Source organism: Oncorhynchus mykiss, chromosome 16, assembly GCF_057628025.1.
Source record: "Oncorhynchus mykiss isolate SJ-2025 chromosome 16, ASM5762802v1, whole genome shotgun sequence".
Classification (NCBI taxonomy): domain Eukaryota; kingdom Metazoa; phylum Chordata; class Actinopteri; order Salmoniformes; family Salmonidae; genus Oncorhynchus; species Oncorhynchus mykiss.
The window spans coordinates 22,718,709-22,732,500 of NC_143037.1; the positions used below are offsets into that span (position 1 = coordinate 22,718,709).

The 13,792-nt window shown below is 43.7% G+C and overlaps 1 protein-coding gene across 4 annotated transcripts in view; it reads right to left on the reverse strand.

Annotated features, from left to right (window-relative positions):
* Positions 1-13,792, reverse strand: part of kcnc3b (potassium voltage-gated channel subfamily C member 3b) — a 73,552-nt gene that overhangs the window by 52,282 nt on the left and 7,478 nt on the right. For 3 of the 4 annotated variants that reach the window (XM_090202303.1, XM_090202302.1, XM_090202301.1), the window contains exon 2: positions 10,205-10,878. In XM_090202303.1, coding sequence (XP_090058429.1) covers positions 10,205-10,828 — 624 coding nt within the window. In that variant the 5' untranslated portion in view covers positions 10,829-10,878. Of the gene's footprint in view, positions 1-10,204; positions 10,888-13,792 lie in introns of those variants that run through there. The other variant, XM_021565255.3, reaches the window with a different exon arrangement.

The window sequence follows — 13,792 nt, forward strand, 5'->3', positions numbered from 1 at the left end:
GTATGCCTCTTTCTCTTTTCCTAGTTTGGCAAAGCTGTCCATGTTCTATAAGCTGTGATGACTGAGTGCCTGTCTGTCTGCCTCTCCCTCTCTCTCTTCATCCCCCCCTCTCTCTCTCTCTCTTCATCCCCCCCCTCTCTCTCTCTCTTCATCCCCCCCTCTCTCTCTCTCTCTCTTCATCCCCCCTCTCTCTCTCTTCATCCCCCCCTCTCTCTCTCTCTCTCTCTTCATCCCCCCCTCTCTCCCTCTCTCTCTTCACCCCCCCCTCTCTCTCTCTCTCTCTCTCTCTCATCGTGACGAAAAAACGGCTTTGTAAGAGAAACAGGAAAGACATGGGGCACACAGACCGACTGCAGATTCCCGCGGTTTACTCACCACCAAGGACATTTCAGAGCTCTAACCAGCATCAACCCACTCACTCACCACCCCCAACTTTACCGGCCAGAAGCCGGTGAAGAGCTAAAAATAGGTCAATCTCTGGGTGAATAAAAATGTCCTCGTAGAGCTACCTATTGCCTACCTCGTGAGGACATTCAGATCTGTGCCTCGTGAGAGCACTCCGATTTGTTCATTGTGAGGACCTTGAGACATTTAAACGGTGGTCCATCTGAGACCTTACATTTCAAGTCTTTACGGGGGACATTTTAATAAACCCCTTCGATATGACATAATATAACATGTTCTCTTAAACCGGTCATTCACTGGTGCTATCAAACGTTCGCTCGCTCGCTCTTCCCTCTCCAGTGACTTACGGGGTAGAACCATCGTGAGCTAGCAGATGGTCACACAGGAATTGTTCCAGTGTCGCACCCTCCCTACCCATGTCATTTTTTTTTATTGGAATGAGCAGTGATCCAGCATGACTGTTTAAGTGTCACAGGGCACAGGGAGCCACAGCGGAGCCGAACGTCACGCGTTGTCAAACTAGCCATACTCACTCACAAACCTTATACCAGAGGCAAATAACCCTGCCTCACGGAACTCACAACAACTCGCGAGATGCTTTAGGACTCGTGTTTTAGAGCAGTCTGTTTTAAAACGATATATTTTCAATCAATCAATCTGAGTACAGGTCTTGCCAGCAGAGGTAACTCTGGGTCTTCCTTTCCTGTGGCGGTCCTCATGAGAGCCAGGTTCATCATAGCGCTTGATGGTTGTATGCGATTGCACTTGAAGAAACTTAGAAAATTCTTGAAATGTTCTGTATTGACTGACCTTCATGTCTTAAAGTAATTATAGACTGTTGTTTCTCTTTGCTTATTTGAGCTGTTCTTGCCATAATATGGACTTGGCCTTTTACCAAATAGGGATATCTTCTGTATACCACACCTACCTTGTCACAACACAACTGATTGTCTCAAAAGCGTTAAGGAAAGAAATTCCACAAATGAACTTTTAACAAGGCACACCTGTTAGTTGAAATTCATTCCAGGTGACTGCCTCACGAAGCTGGTTGAGAGAATGCCAAGAGTGTGCAAAGCTGTCATCAAGGCAAATGGTGGCTACTTTGAAGAATCTCAAATATAAAATATATTTTGATTTGTTTAACACTTTTTTCCTTACTACATGATTCCATATGTGTTATTTCATCGTTCTGATGTCTTCGCTATTATTCTACAATGTAGAAAATAGTCCAAATAAAGGAAAACCCTTGAATCAGTAGGTGTGTCCAGACTTTCGACTGGTGCTGTATATATTTACTCACTCCAAGTATCAGTCCTTGCATCCATAGCTCCATCAATGAGTTTGAGTGTGGTTATATTCCTCCAGCCCCATACCTCAGCTTTATGGCAAACCAAGGTGATATGGGGATGGGAAACAGATGAATGTGTCTCCGATATATTGGATAGATGTGTGTCTGTATGCGTGCCAGTATTTGTATTTATGGGTGTGTGGGTCTGTGTCTTTTCAATGTATGGATGTAACACAATTGAGGGCTGGATTCAATCCGTATTGCAGAAGTATCGCGAAGAAAACCCCGTTACAGCTCGACTGGAATTGAAAGGAATTGTTCCCGCGTTTGCTGAGGCCTCATTCACGGTGAACACTGCATATGACGGCTCAATTGGAAATGCCCTTGACATGTCAACGCAGATCTTCCGCGATACGGATTGAACCCAGCCCTAATACAGCTCGTATATAAAAGACAACAGGTCCATTCTTTGAGATTTGAACATTTAGGGCTCGCTGAAGACCTGCGCTACAGCGCAATAGAATTTTAAAGACAATGTTTGCGGAGACCGCATTCACAGCGATGTCGGCTCAATCGAAAATGACCTTGACATTTCAATCGCGCTACAGCAACTGAGAAGGACTCAAGAATGCCAGATAATTGCTGAGATTTAATTGACCATCTAAATAACACCAACAGTTTTTAGTTTTTCGGCATTTTAGGCTAATTGTTACATTCTTCCTAATCCAAAGAATTATTCTGTATTCAAATTGCAGGTCCAGCAAATGGTTTATGTGCACCTTGCTACCCATTCTACTAGTTTATGTGCATAGCTGTGGAATAAAAAGTTAATGTGGAGCTCTGTGTATAATGTTCTGATGTACGTGTGTGTAGCTACAGTGTACTGGTTAATGTGCATAGGTGAGTACAGTACTCCATGGTTTATTGGCATATCTGAATACAGTGGAAAAAGGTTTATGTGGACTCTTATGTGGACTCTGAGAACAGTAAGTGGTGTCTTTGCTGTTGGTGTGTAGCTACAGTGTGCTGGTTAATGTACACTGACATTTACAGTGTAAAGGTTTACGGGCAGAGGTGTGTACTATGATTCATGATTTATGTGTACTTCATACTGCAGGCGTGTACAGCGTAACGGTAAATGAAGAGGTGTACGTACGGGTCATGTTTTATGTGAACAGCGTGAGGGTGAATAAGCAGTAGGAAGGTTTATGGGGAAAGTGTTAAGGTTAATGTGTTGGAGTGTGTGCAGATTAGAAAATGTGCATGTATACAGGTGTGTACAGTGTTCAGGTATATAATATAGTTCTCGTCGGCGTAAACTGCCTAAAGAGGTAAGCACGGCATCTACTTTCTGTCTGTCAAGTGTTTTCCCTGCCATCGATAAGCGGGGCAGGCCGTCCAGCCTAGCTCTTCAGCCCTCCATCGAAGATAATGTGGTTTCTCAAGGCTTCCGTCCTCGAGGTTGCTTTGAGGGACTTAAATAATAGGGTGGGGAAAGACGGGGTCTGCACCGAACACAACAGCATGTATAGGTGTGTACAGTACTGAGTCCTCAACCTCCCTCGCTCTCCCGTGTTTTGACTGGATTTAAGGGATTTCAGTTGGGCACCGCTTTATCCTGTTCTGGCACCAGCCGAACTCTCCAGCCTCGCCGGTGTCCAAACAGATTTCAGCTTGAGAAGTGAGATGGCGGAAAGTAACAAGGGGTTACCACTGCGGAGGAGGACAGGGGGGGGGGGGAAGAGGTTGTGTGGGAATTTTGGAAGGGAGGAGTTTGTAAGGGAGGGGGGAGGTAACAGGGGATGGATGATGAAGGGTGGGAGGGATGGATGGATGGGGGTGGGAGGGATGGATGGATGGGGTGGGAGGCACAGATGTAGGGTGGTTATGAGGGAGGTTGGGAGGGAGCGAGGGAGGGAGGGAGCGAGGGAGGGAGGGCACTCTTGCAACAGGCATTGTCATCGCAAAATACTTTATATAGTGTGAAACATAATACATATTAGGATGGAAAAGTTCAAGGCTGAGAAACAACGAAAATGTGTTTTTTTTCAAAGCACGTTTACAGTTTACAGTTAGTTCACAGTAAGTGTTGATGCGAATCGCGTGATTGTTGTGTCCACTTTTCTCCCTTGGCACGATATCACGCATCCATCCTCAAAAATACCAAACAACAGACAGAGATAGTATTACATTGACACTACACTAAATTGAGGGGTTCGGATTGCTGGGTTGATACAAACACCAGACGAGAAGACCTGGGCACAACACCTCGTCGGGGAAAATGGAAACCGAACGTGATGGTTTTCCCAAACACGTGCACCAAAAAGGGAAGTCTGCTAATCGTTAGTCATGCCCTTCCCATGAGTTCTCCCGTGCCCGTAATAAACTCGCTTAGCGCTGAGAGTGGCTCCTAAATGAACAACCCATGTTCACCTGGCAGCCAAACAGTTGGTGTGGTGTCACAGGCTATTTTCGGCGTCAACCTGTTTGGTGTAAGCGTTGTTAATATCAAATGGTCGTACGGGCCAGATGATATTCTGCAAGCAACAGAGGGATAGACCTGCCAAGAGAGAATGGGATTAAAGACTTGTCTCCTTGCTACTCTCGTTCTATTTTTAGAGGGATTTCATAAGTGGGGAAAAAGCAAGAATGAAAGTGAGAGGCCTTCGTTACAGTCGGGTTTTGAATGAACACACTGGAGAATCAATCATAGTGTAGTGGAAGATTAAGGATATTTATTTTATATTTTAAGACACACACGTCCCAGTGCAGGTGAGGATATCACTTAGAAATAAACCCTCTGTATGTTGCCTTTTTTCTTGTGCAGTGCTTTGCTGAATGGAACACTTTCAGGGATGGTTTCCCCGGACACAAATTAAACCTAGTCGAGGACTAAAAAGCCGTCTCAATGGAGATTCTCTTTTGAAAGAGCTTTTTTAGTCCAGGACTAAGATTCATTTGTGTCTGGGGAAACCACCCCTTAAAGTGTTCCATTCAGCGAACCACTACACAATACAAAGGCAATGTACTTTTATTTGATTTCATTTATTTCTAAGCGATATCATCACCTGCACTGGGACATTAACAGTGTGGGGGAAAGCGTTGAGTTTCACACATTTAGGACAAGTCCCAACTATTCTAACGGTGAGAAGCACGTTGTGATGTTGAGTGAGTGGTTCCCTTTAATGACAGAAACATTGGCTCTGGGGCCTCTCGTTGATGTGGATGGTGATGTAATGGAGAGCACAGCAGGAATCCTTGTGGCTCTCCTCCAATCACAAAGAAGCAAGGAGAGGAGAAGAACGAGATGCCACCATGATTGGCTGGGAGGCTCACCATGATTGGCTGACTCTCAGACAATCCACAGTCCCGTTCAGCACGTATCGCCAAACAAACCCAGACTGCACCGAGTAGGAGGTGGTTGCTTCAGGGCAAAATGGTGCGGAAAACTCTCACACGACTACGCAAAATGAGAACTGACCCAGTACAGAAATAGAGAGGCCACAAGCGGTCTACGCTAAAAGAAGACAGGAGGATGTTGTTGTATATGCTGCGTGTGAAGCACAAGTGCTTTCAGAATCTACTGCCAATTTTGAAACCTACACCAATTATATTTGATAGGAAAACCTCCACTTCCGTCCCAAACATACCATCCGCTCATTCACTCCTTTGAGAATTCAAGCTTCCAAGATTCAAGGTACCCAGAAAAACGAACACAATGTCCCCGCACCGACAATGGCAAAGTCACCCAAACCCTGCCCCAAGCATATTGTCCAATAACTACTGTTCTACATATAGGAACCACTGTTAATAGGCCACCTTTTTATTTTCTGACCAGCACAGTGTTTTCTACCCGAACACACCCTGTTCTGGTCACGTTTGTGTTTATGACAGGAAGGTTGCGCTCTGACACTGAACACAGTAGAGAAGAACAGCCAACAATGAACCACCGGGGGGTCTGAACCCTCAACCAGGACGCAACGCTGCCCCAACAACACTGACACAGCCAACACAGCCAGGTTCAATCATACTGTATGTGTGACGCTTGAGAGAGGGTATCAGACAAGGCCTAAAAAAAGGACCATGTGAATAGGAGCCAGCACAGTTTGGTTTGGGTAGGCATGATAGGCATGATAGTGTGAAAAAGGTATGGGTGAGGTTCATAATGTATACGATGTGCAAAACAGACCACAAATGAGCTATGTCAGTAGATACGTTACTGACGGACAATCGTACCATTCCACTGTAGAGGAAGAAATAACTGAATGTCTCTATGACTGTCATAAGTCATGTTTTTGTTGTAGGCCTTTCGTGCAGTCAAATGACCTAGTGGCCTCAACGGGTGTAATGTTAATCATATTTGTCAGAATGACATACTTAATCAACATTATTTGGGTTTATCCAGTGTTTCTATGTCAAACGGTTTTGTTATCTTCCAGTGTTCTGTGATGTGTATGAGGTTAATATTGGGATGCAAACTCAAATCTGGAAACATTTCAACTCTACGTCTGACGCGGTGCGGGTGTCTTCTTTTTTTGAAGCCCTTGAGGCGTATACTTTTGTTTCAAGTTAGACGCATGTCAGACTACCAAGAAACACTCTGTGTGACCCTGATTTAGCCCGCTGCAGTAAAAAGGTTAAATGGACGTGGTGCAAGTGATTTCCTGAATGAACAGAAATAGGATCAAACACATTCTATTGGGTTCTACTGTATGTTCTTGTATCGGTAGAGCAGGCACAAATATATGCCGTGGTGATAGAACTGTGATAGCATATCACAAAGCGTGCTCAACGCTTCTAGTAATTCCATGCCTCACCGTGTCTCACCGTGTCTCACCGTGTTCCTCACCATGCCTCACCGTGTCTACCTTCCATTGATAGCCTGGCCGTTTATTTGCTTCAATCACTGAACTAAAGCTGGGACGACAAACCGAAAATGATCGCCACCGACCATATCGGTATTTTGCTGATATCGTTTGTTACAATAAGTAGCCTATACTAGAGGGATGTGACGTTTGAAATGATGTAAGTTTGCTCATATGGATGATTGTTAATTGGACAATCGATGGTTACAAACAGTCTAAAGTTCAAACAGTCTAGTTTAAAGGATATTTTTTTTTAAACACTGCTGCACATTAATATTGTAAACTTAACGTCATGTTTATCATTATCGCATCAATTCAGGCAATTTATCCCGATATGGATTTTTGTCCATATCGCCCAGCTCTACACTGAACACAACTGGTGCTTATTGGAAACAGGCTTCTATTTGAGCCAGGCCTCTATTTCCTTAATGCACACAGCTTTTGCTCAATAAAATGTTGAAAAGACTACCACACTGTTTATTATGACCAAATATCACCAGTATAAACATAATAACAGATCCATCGCAGATCAGACTTGCAAAGACTAGGCTGCTTATCATACACTCCGGATTTCATGCTTCAGCGCCATTCTCTCGCTCTTTGCACCTCTCCTCTTAAATGAGACACTGATGTCTCATTCACTGCAATGATTTTGCTCTCATTAATCGTCTTTCGCACAATCTTTATGTTACTCGCTAATGTTCACTCTTAAACAATTCACTTAGACCTGCCGTTATTTGAAACAGGCGTTTATTTGCTGAATTGAGTGCCGATACCGGGCTTTTAAAAGGGACAGGCCTCTATTTGGGACTCAGTGTTTAATTGAAGTTTTACGCTATTAGAATATCTACAAACACTGCATTCCGCAGAAATCTATTGGGTACACATTACCACTGTTCTGTTGACCAACTTGATTGACAAGCAATACAATCTAATTAGACCACAGCTGATTCCAATCGTTAAAATACCGGTTCATAAACATCAAGATCTCCTTTGTTGTTGGAAATGAGTTAACGGGAGAAATTGCGACAAAACAACACCGTTAACAAGAATTCTATTGAGGTTATATTAAGTTAGGATCAAGGAATGTCAATTATGTGATGACACTGTGATTAATCGCACTGTGAAACTCAATCTCGAGCCATTAGGGATCAATAGAAGATGCTAAGTAGAATAATACACCACATCCAGAGCCATATGGCGTCAATACCAAATGAGATGGTAAAATATTCATATAATATCACTTAAAAACAAAGCCTCAATTCATGTTTAAACATCTTTACATTTTAAAGGGCGAGAAAAAAATACTGAATTGAAATGCAGACAAAAAGAGAAGATAATCAATCAAATATCAGATTGCATTGCAGATTGGATTGCTAAAGCCTTCATTGCGGATGGAAGATGAATCCAGCACACACACACACACACACACACACACACACACACACCTCCCAACGTCTATTTCTCTCTAGCGATACCCCCATCTCCGTCTCTGCCCTCCTGCCACTATATCTCTCCTTCCTCTCTCTCTCTCTCTTTACCCATCTCTTTCTCTCCCTTTCTCTATCCCCGTCCCTATCTATTCCCTCTCCATCTCTGTCGCTCCACCTTTCCCTCTCTCTCATCATCCCCTCTCTCTCTCTCTCGCCGGTGCTCCCCCTCCTTTCTCTCCCCGTGTCTACTGCAGCAGAAAAGCCAGCACAGACAGCAGCTTGTCTGTCTGTCTGTCTGTCTGTCTGTCTGTCTGTCTGTCTGTCTGTCTGTCTGTCTGTCTGTCTGTCTGTCTGTGTGTCTGTCTGTGTGTGTGTCTGTGTGTGTGTCTGTCTGTGTGTGTGTGTGTGTGTGTGTGTGTGTGTGTGTGTGTGTGTTGTGCTACGGTATATGCACCACGTGCACTCGTGCGCAATAAAAAAAAACAGCCCGTTGAATAGTACTATGAATAATGTCTCTGATCATTGATTGCTGATCATATGTAGATCCGTCAGTCACAAGCTCGCCACCCATGTCTTCCGGTTCAAGAAACCCTGGAGTGCCGGTCAGGAATCCATCCTACTCATGTGGTCTCCGCCATCGGCTGAAGCGCCCAATAGAGAGGCACTTCCTGTTATCCAACATTAAAGCCAATGCCTGCCAAAGGGAAAGATCAGGTGACCCAATCCTGATGATATATCTATCTAACCCTGAGACACAGCTCTTCCTGTGCTGAGACCAGATACTGGACGTGGACAGTTGCGTAGTTTCTACAGTCAGGTTAGACTGGACTAGAGAGAGAGATGCAGTGTGTGTAGGATGGGGGGGTGCGAGCGTGCGTGTGTGCGTGTGTGTGTGTGTGTGTGTGTGTGTGTGTGTGTGTGTATTTGTATACTTATTTTTGCACATACAGTACAGGTACTTGGATCTATACATGTTTGCGCTGCAGGTGTTTTGTCTGTTGTCTGCCTGTGTATGTGCCTAAAGAGGAGTGTTTTGCAGTGTCATCAACGAGGAAACGTGTATGGTACTCAACATCAATAGGAGTGTGCATGATTTTTACAACATGCATGATTTTAACATCTTTATACACAAAGCAAACTGTATGGCCAGCTAATTGAGCATAGACTACATGTTATTTCATAATGGCATGTGTGGATGAAGAAACATAGCCTATTCAATCCAGTTATTTTAATCTATACATCTTCATCAAAAACCCTGTATCCTTCTTCTTGCTACCCGTATATTATGCTATGTTTGACGTTTGCACTATCAAAGAGAATCAATCATCAAACGGTAAAAGCATTTTTACATTCGGCACCTCGGGTCTCGTTACTATTAGCTTGAGAACCAGCTGATTCGAAACGAACGCAGCTTCTAGGAAATGGGTCTGAAAAGCGTGCATGGAGGGGCTTTATCATAGCCTCGCACTGTAATGGGGGACAGATACACTCGCCAAAAATGAGAATGAGAATCACCGAGGGCAAATGGGGAAATACGAAAAGAAGACTTGTTTTATGTTCCAGTTTCGAGGTCGCATGAAGGCTCAAATGAAATAAATAACATAATAAATCAAACTCAGCGTGTATAGGCGCATCGACACAAACAGGCTAATGAGGAGTGTTTGAGTTGGCTACCGGAGGGGGACGGAGAAAAAAAGTGCGTTTGGATGCAGGTATGGGACCTGTTACAGCACGCTAAATTATCTCGACAATATTACTATGAAAACATACATTTGGTGGATTATGATTCAAATATATATGTTATCAGTATCACTGTCAACTCATTGACTTGGCAGCACCCTCATAACGAAACAATATCAACACGTAGGCTACTTTATAGTCTACGATCTGGAATTAACATAGGAGCCATACGATTTTTCATTTTTTTTTCACATGCTAACACAATTAATTATTCAGCATCCGTGAGTCACAAGCAAACTGTCAAGAAAGTCAAAGCCTACCGAAGTGGCCTGCTCGATTATGATGGCTTATTGAACGAAAATCTCAGGTGGCATTATTCATGTCAACTAGACGTATACTGGTTGTTTAGTAAGGGAAGCTCATTTTTATAAACTTTCAACAACTTATTGCGACTCAGATATTTGTGGTCAAAGTTGGAATGACAAATGTAATATGACATTTTAAGCAGTCAACCATAACAAAGAGCCACTCACCCGGGCGTATTTAGAGGAATAAGGGTCTTCAAAAAGGGCCCACATTCTGGGCCGCCAGATTTCCCACCAAGTCTTTTTCCTTCCGTCCTCATGCAAGCACAGTCTTTTCATGTCCCCATCTGCGCCTCCTGGTAGAGCTGGGTCGTCTTCTGGCAACTCCGGTTCGGGATTCTCAAAGCTGTCCAACGCCTCCTCTGCGTCCCTGTGTTGCCGGTAATTCATCCAGCAACAAGCCTCCACGTCCGTCTCATCGATGCCCCAGAATGCCAGCTCCTCTTCGAACAGTGGGCCGCACACATCGTTCGGACAGTGCAACTTCCCTGTGCGGTAATAGTTGAGGATGAATGAAAAGACGGATGGGTGGCGATCGAAGAAGAACTCGTCGTTTTTGTGGTCGTAATCGAAGTTGCTAAAGGCGTCCGGTTCGGTAAGCCAAGATAAGCGGGTACCGGGCAACGTTTTTAGGGTGCTTCGATAGGTTTCATGCCGCACCCCCCCGCAGTTGATCACGATTTTCTCGCTTTCCGACGGACAAGTCATGTCTGCAGTGTAACATGCTTTGTTGGATGACTTGTTCCCACCCTTGCGCCCTTTGAAAGAGGAGACGCAGACCGAACTGAGCATAGAAGAACTGGGGGAGGGAGAGGAGGAGAGAAAACGGAGGGAGGAGGAGTCTGCGGGTAGAGAAAGGGACATCATTTTAGCAAAAAGGAAAGGTATGTATGTATAAAATATGAACATTAGAAACAGTAATCGTTTTTCAGTTACTGCTATAATTCCTCATGTAATGCGCATAGAGTGTAGTAAATGACCTTGCAGCCGGTTCATTAGGCTATAAAGAAAGAACGATTTCAATAGATAAAACAGGTTGAATGTAAAGTTGGTTTATCAAGGCTGTTCAGATAAGTAATATTCACCAGAAGACAGGAGAGATGTAGGCCTAGTCTATATTCAGTCACTAACATACAGCAATAAATGAGTGAAATGCGGAGAATGTCACATGTTTGATTCAACATTGATGATACACTTAAAATGTGTAGGCTGAAATATGAAAATAATAAGATGAGTTTAAAGCAAGGCAAAAACGGAGACCACCGGACTACTGCGTGAGCATTTAAAAATACATGTTGTGTTATGAATGTGCTATAAGCAAAATATCTTCCATTTCATATTTCAGCACCTAGTATCACTCTTATTCGACTGGTTCCATTTTGTGCCTCGTGCTGCTGTTACTGTAAGATGATGTACACTGTACATGATTCCAAAAGGATTCTAATTTCTCCCAATTCATTGATATAGTATCTCTAATTAGGCCACTAAAGACCCCAGCAGAGCGAACCCCCATCCCCTCCACTGCAATCTGCTTGCCTCGGTACCAAATAGCAGAGAGAGAGAGAGAGCGAGAGGGGTGTGTGTGTGTGTGTGTCGTTGGGGAGAGAGAGAAGGAGAGTATCCGAGGAGGGATGAGAACGAGAGAACGAGGGAGAGAATTTGAAGGAGGTATAACATAACAAATCAGGGATAAATTTCGCTCCTTCGCTTTTCCTTTCTCTAAGTCCCTAATGCTTTTCTGACGTTAGGTGGTTTGTGTGTGTATGTGTGTGTGTGTTTATGTGTGTGTGTGTGTGTTTATGTGTGTGTGTGTGTGTGTGCGTGCGTGCGTGCGTGCGTGCGCGCGCGCGCGCGTGTGTGTGTACATGTGTAAGAGAGAGGGAGAGCGAGAGGGGAAAATAGAGAGGAGTGGGGAGTGAGAGACAGATCAGAAATCAGCTTTTTAATGGAGTGATCGGAAAGGATAGAAATAATCTAGATCGGGAAAAACAAGTGATGCTCAACAAATACCTGGGGACGGGAAAGCTAGAGGGAATGGAAGAGAGAGAGAGAGCAAGACAGAGAGAGACAGAGACAGAGGCAGGGAGAGATAGAGAGAGGATGAGAGGCAGAGAGAGAATGAGAGGTAGGGAGAGAGAGATGATGAGAGCCAGCGAGAGAGAGATAGGCAGAGAGAGACAGAGAGAGAAAGAGAGATTGAGAAGCAGGGAAAGAGGGAGAGAGAGACAGAGAGCGAGAGAGAGAGGATGAGAGCGAGGCAGAGGGAGAGAGAGTGCGCTATACAAGTGAATGAATTCCACTGCAGTAAAAAGCCAGAATTATTTGCTTTCTCTCCTGCCCCTCGCAAGGTTAGCACATCAACATTGCAGTGCATTGTCAGTGTAGAAGCCATTTCCTTCTGAAAAGGTGTTCTTCAATACAAAGCCTCTGCATACTGTAAACCATATGCATGTTGTTTACCTCCTTTTCTATTCTAATGGAATACGCCCCTTTCCTCCCCCTCTTCCTCGTCCTACCCCCTCTCCAGCGCTCTCTCAATCTTTAGCCCTCCCTTCCCCTCTCTTGCTCTCTCTCTATCTCTCTCTCTCTCTTCCTTGTTCCCTCAATCTCATATTCCGCATAAGGGGCTCACATTTCATTCAAGGGGAATCTGGACTTCAGTTTCCTCCTCATCTCACACTCTCTCTTTCCTTTCCCAGTGTCCCCCTTCTCGTCCCACCTCTGCACTCCTCTTCTCTTTTCCTTCTTTTTCTTCACAGCATTTTACTCGAGCGTTATTTCTTTCTTCCCCACTCGCACTTTCCTTCCTTTCTCCCCTCATTTAGTTCTTTTTTTCTCAAAAAGTCTCCCACTTTGCTCTTTACTATTTTATCACCCGTTCATTTCTTTGGGGACTTTTTTCTCAAACCATTTACATTTAGCGTGATGCATTTTTTTCTCTCTTCAACAACATTGTCAATGTCTTGTCTTCAGCTTTTTTTTACTTTCTCAACAGCACAAACAACTTTTAAGACTTTTCCAAAGTGCATCTTTAACTTGGAACTCGTTTTCAATCTTTTTTTCTATTTGGACTGTTTTCTGCTAATTTCTTTCTAGTTTTGTGCTTTGTATGAAACATTATCTAGATATAAAGATTCCAGAATTCAAGAGAGCCTCCACTCAGGTAAGGTTTACCAACTATCAGAGGCTGCTGCATGGGATGGACTGGCAGCATATGGAACAGATATAAGCACAGGTCTGAGAACAGTACTTAGAGGGATTAGAGACTGACAGGACATTAGATACTTAAGATACACAGATTTGGGGACAGTTGATGTATGTATACGTCACAGAAATCTAATAATAAGTACTAGTAGAGTAATAGATAGGTAAGACAGGATTCCAATTCCTCAGTCTTGACTGCCCAAGTAAAACTTGGCAGTAGTCTTCACTGCAGTACGCCTGATATTGCTTGCTCAACAAAAAATGCCAGGAGCACTTTGAATTTAAGAACACTGCAAAATCATATCAGTGTTTTGTTTTTGTGTGTTTACTGCAAATGGACTATTTCAAAGGACGATATAAAGATACAGGAGAGTTGAAGCAAGAAAGAAAGATACATTAAATAACTTGAAATGGCTTATTTTGACAAATGAACCAGAAAAGAAACCCAGTAATGAGATCTAACCAACGGTCATCTTAGAACTGAGGGAGATTCCAGCAGAGAAGCACTTCTATTGTTAATTAAGCGATCAGATTTCAGCACCATGGACAGCA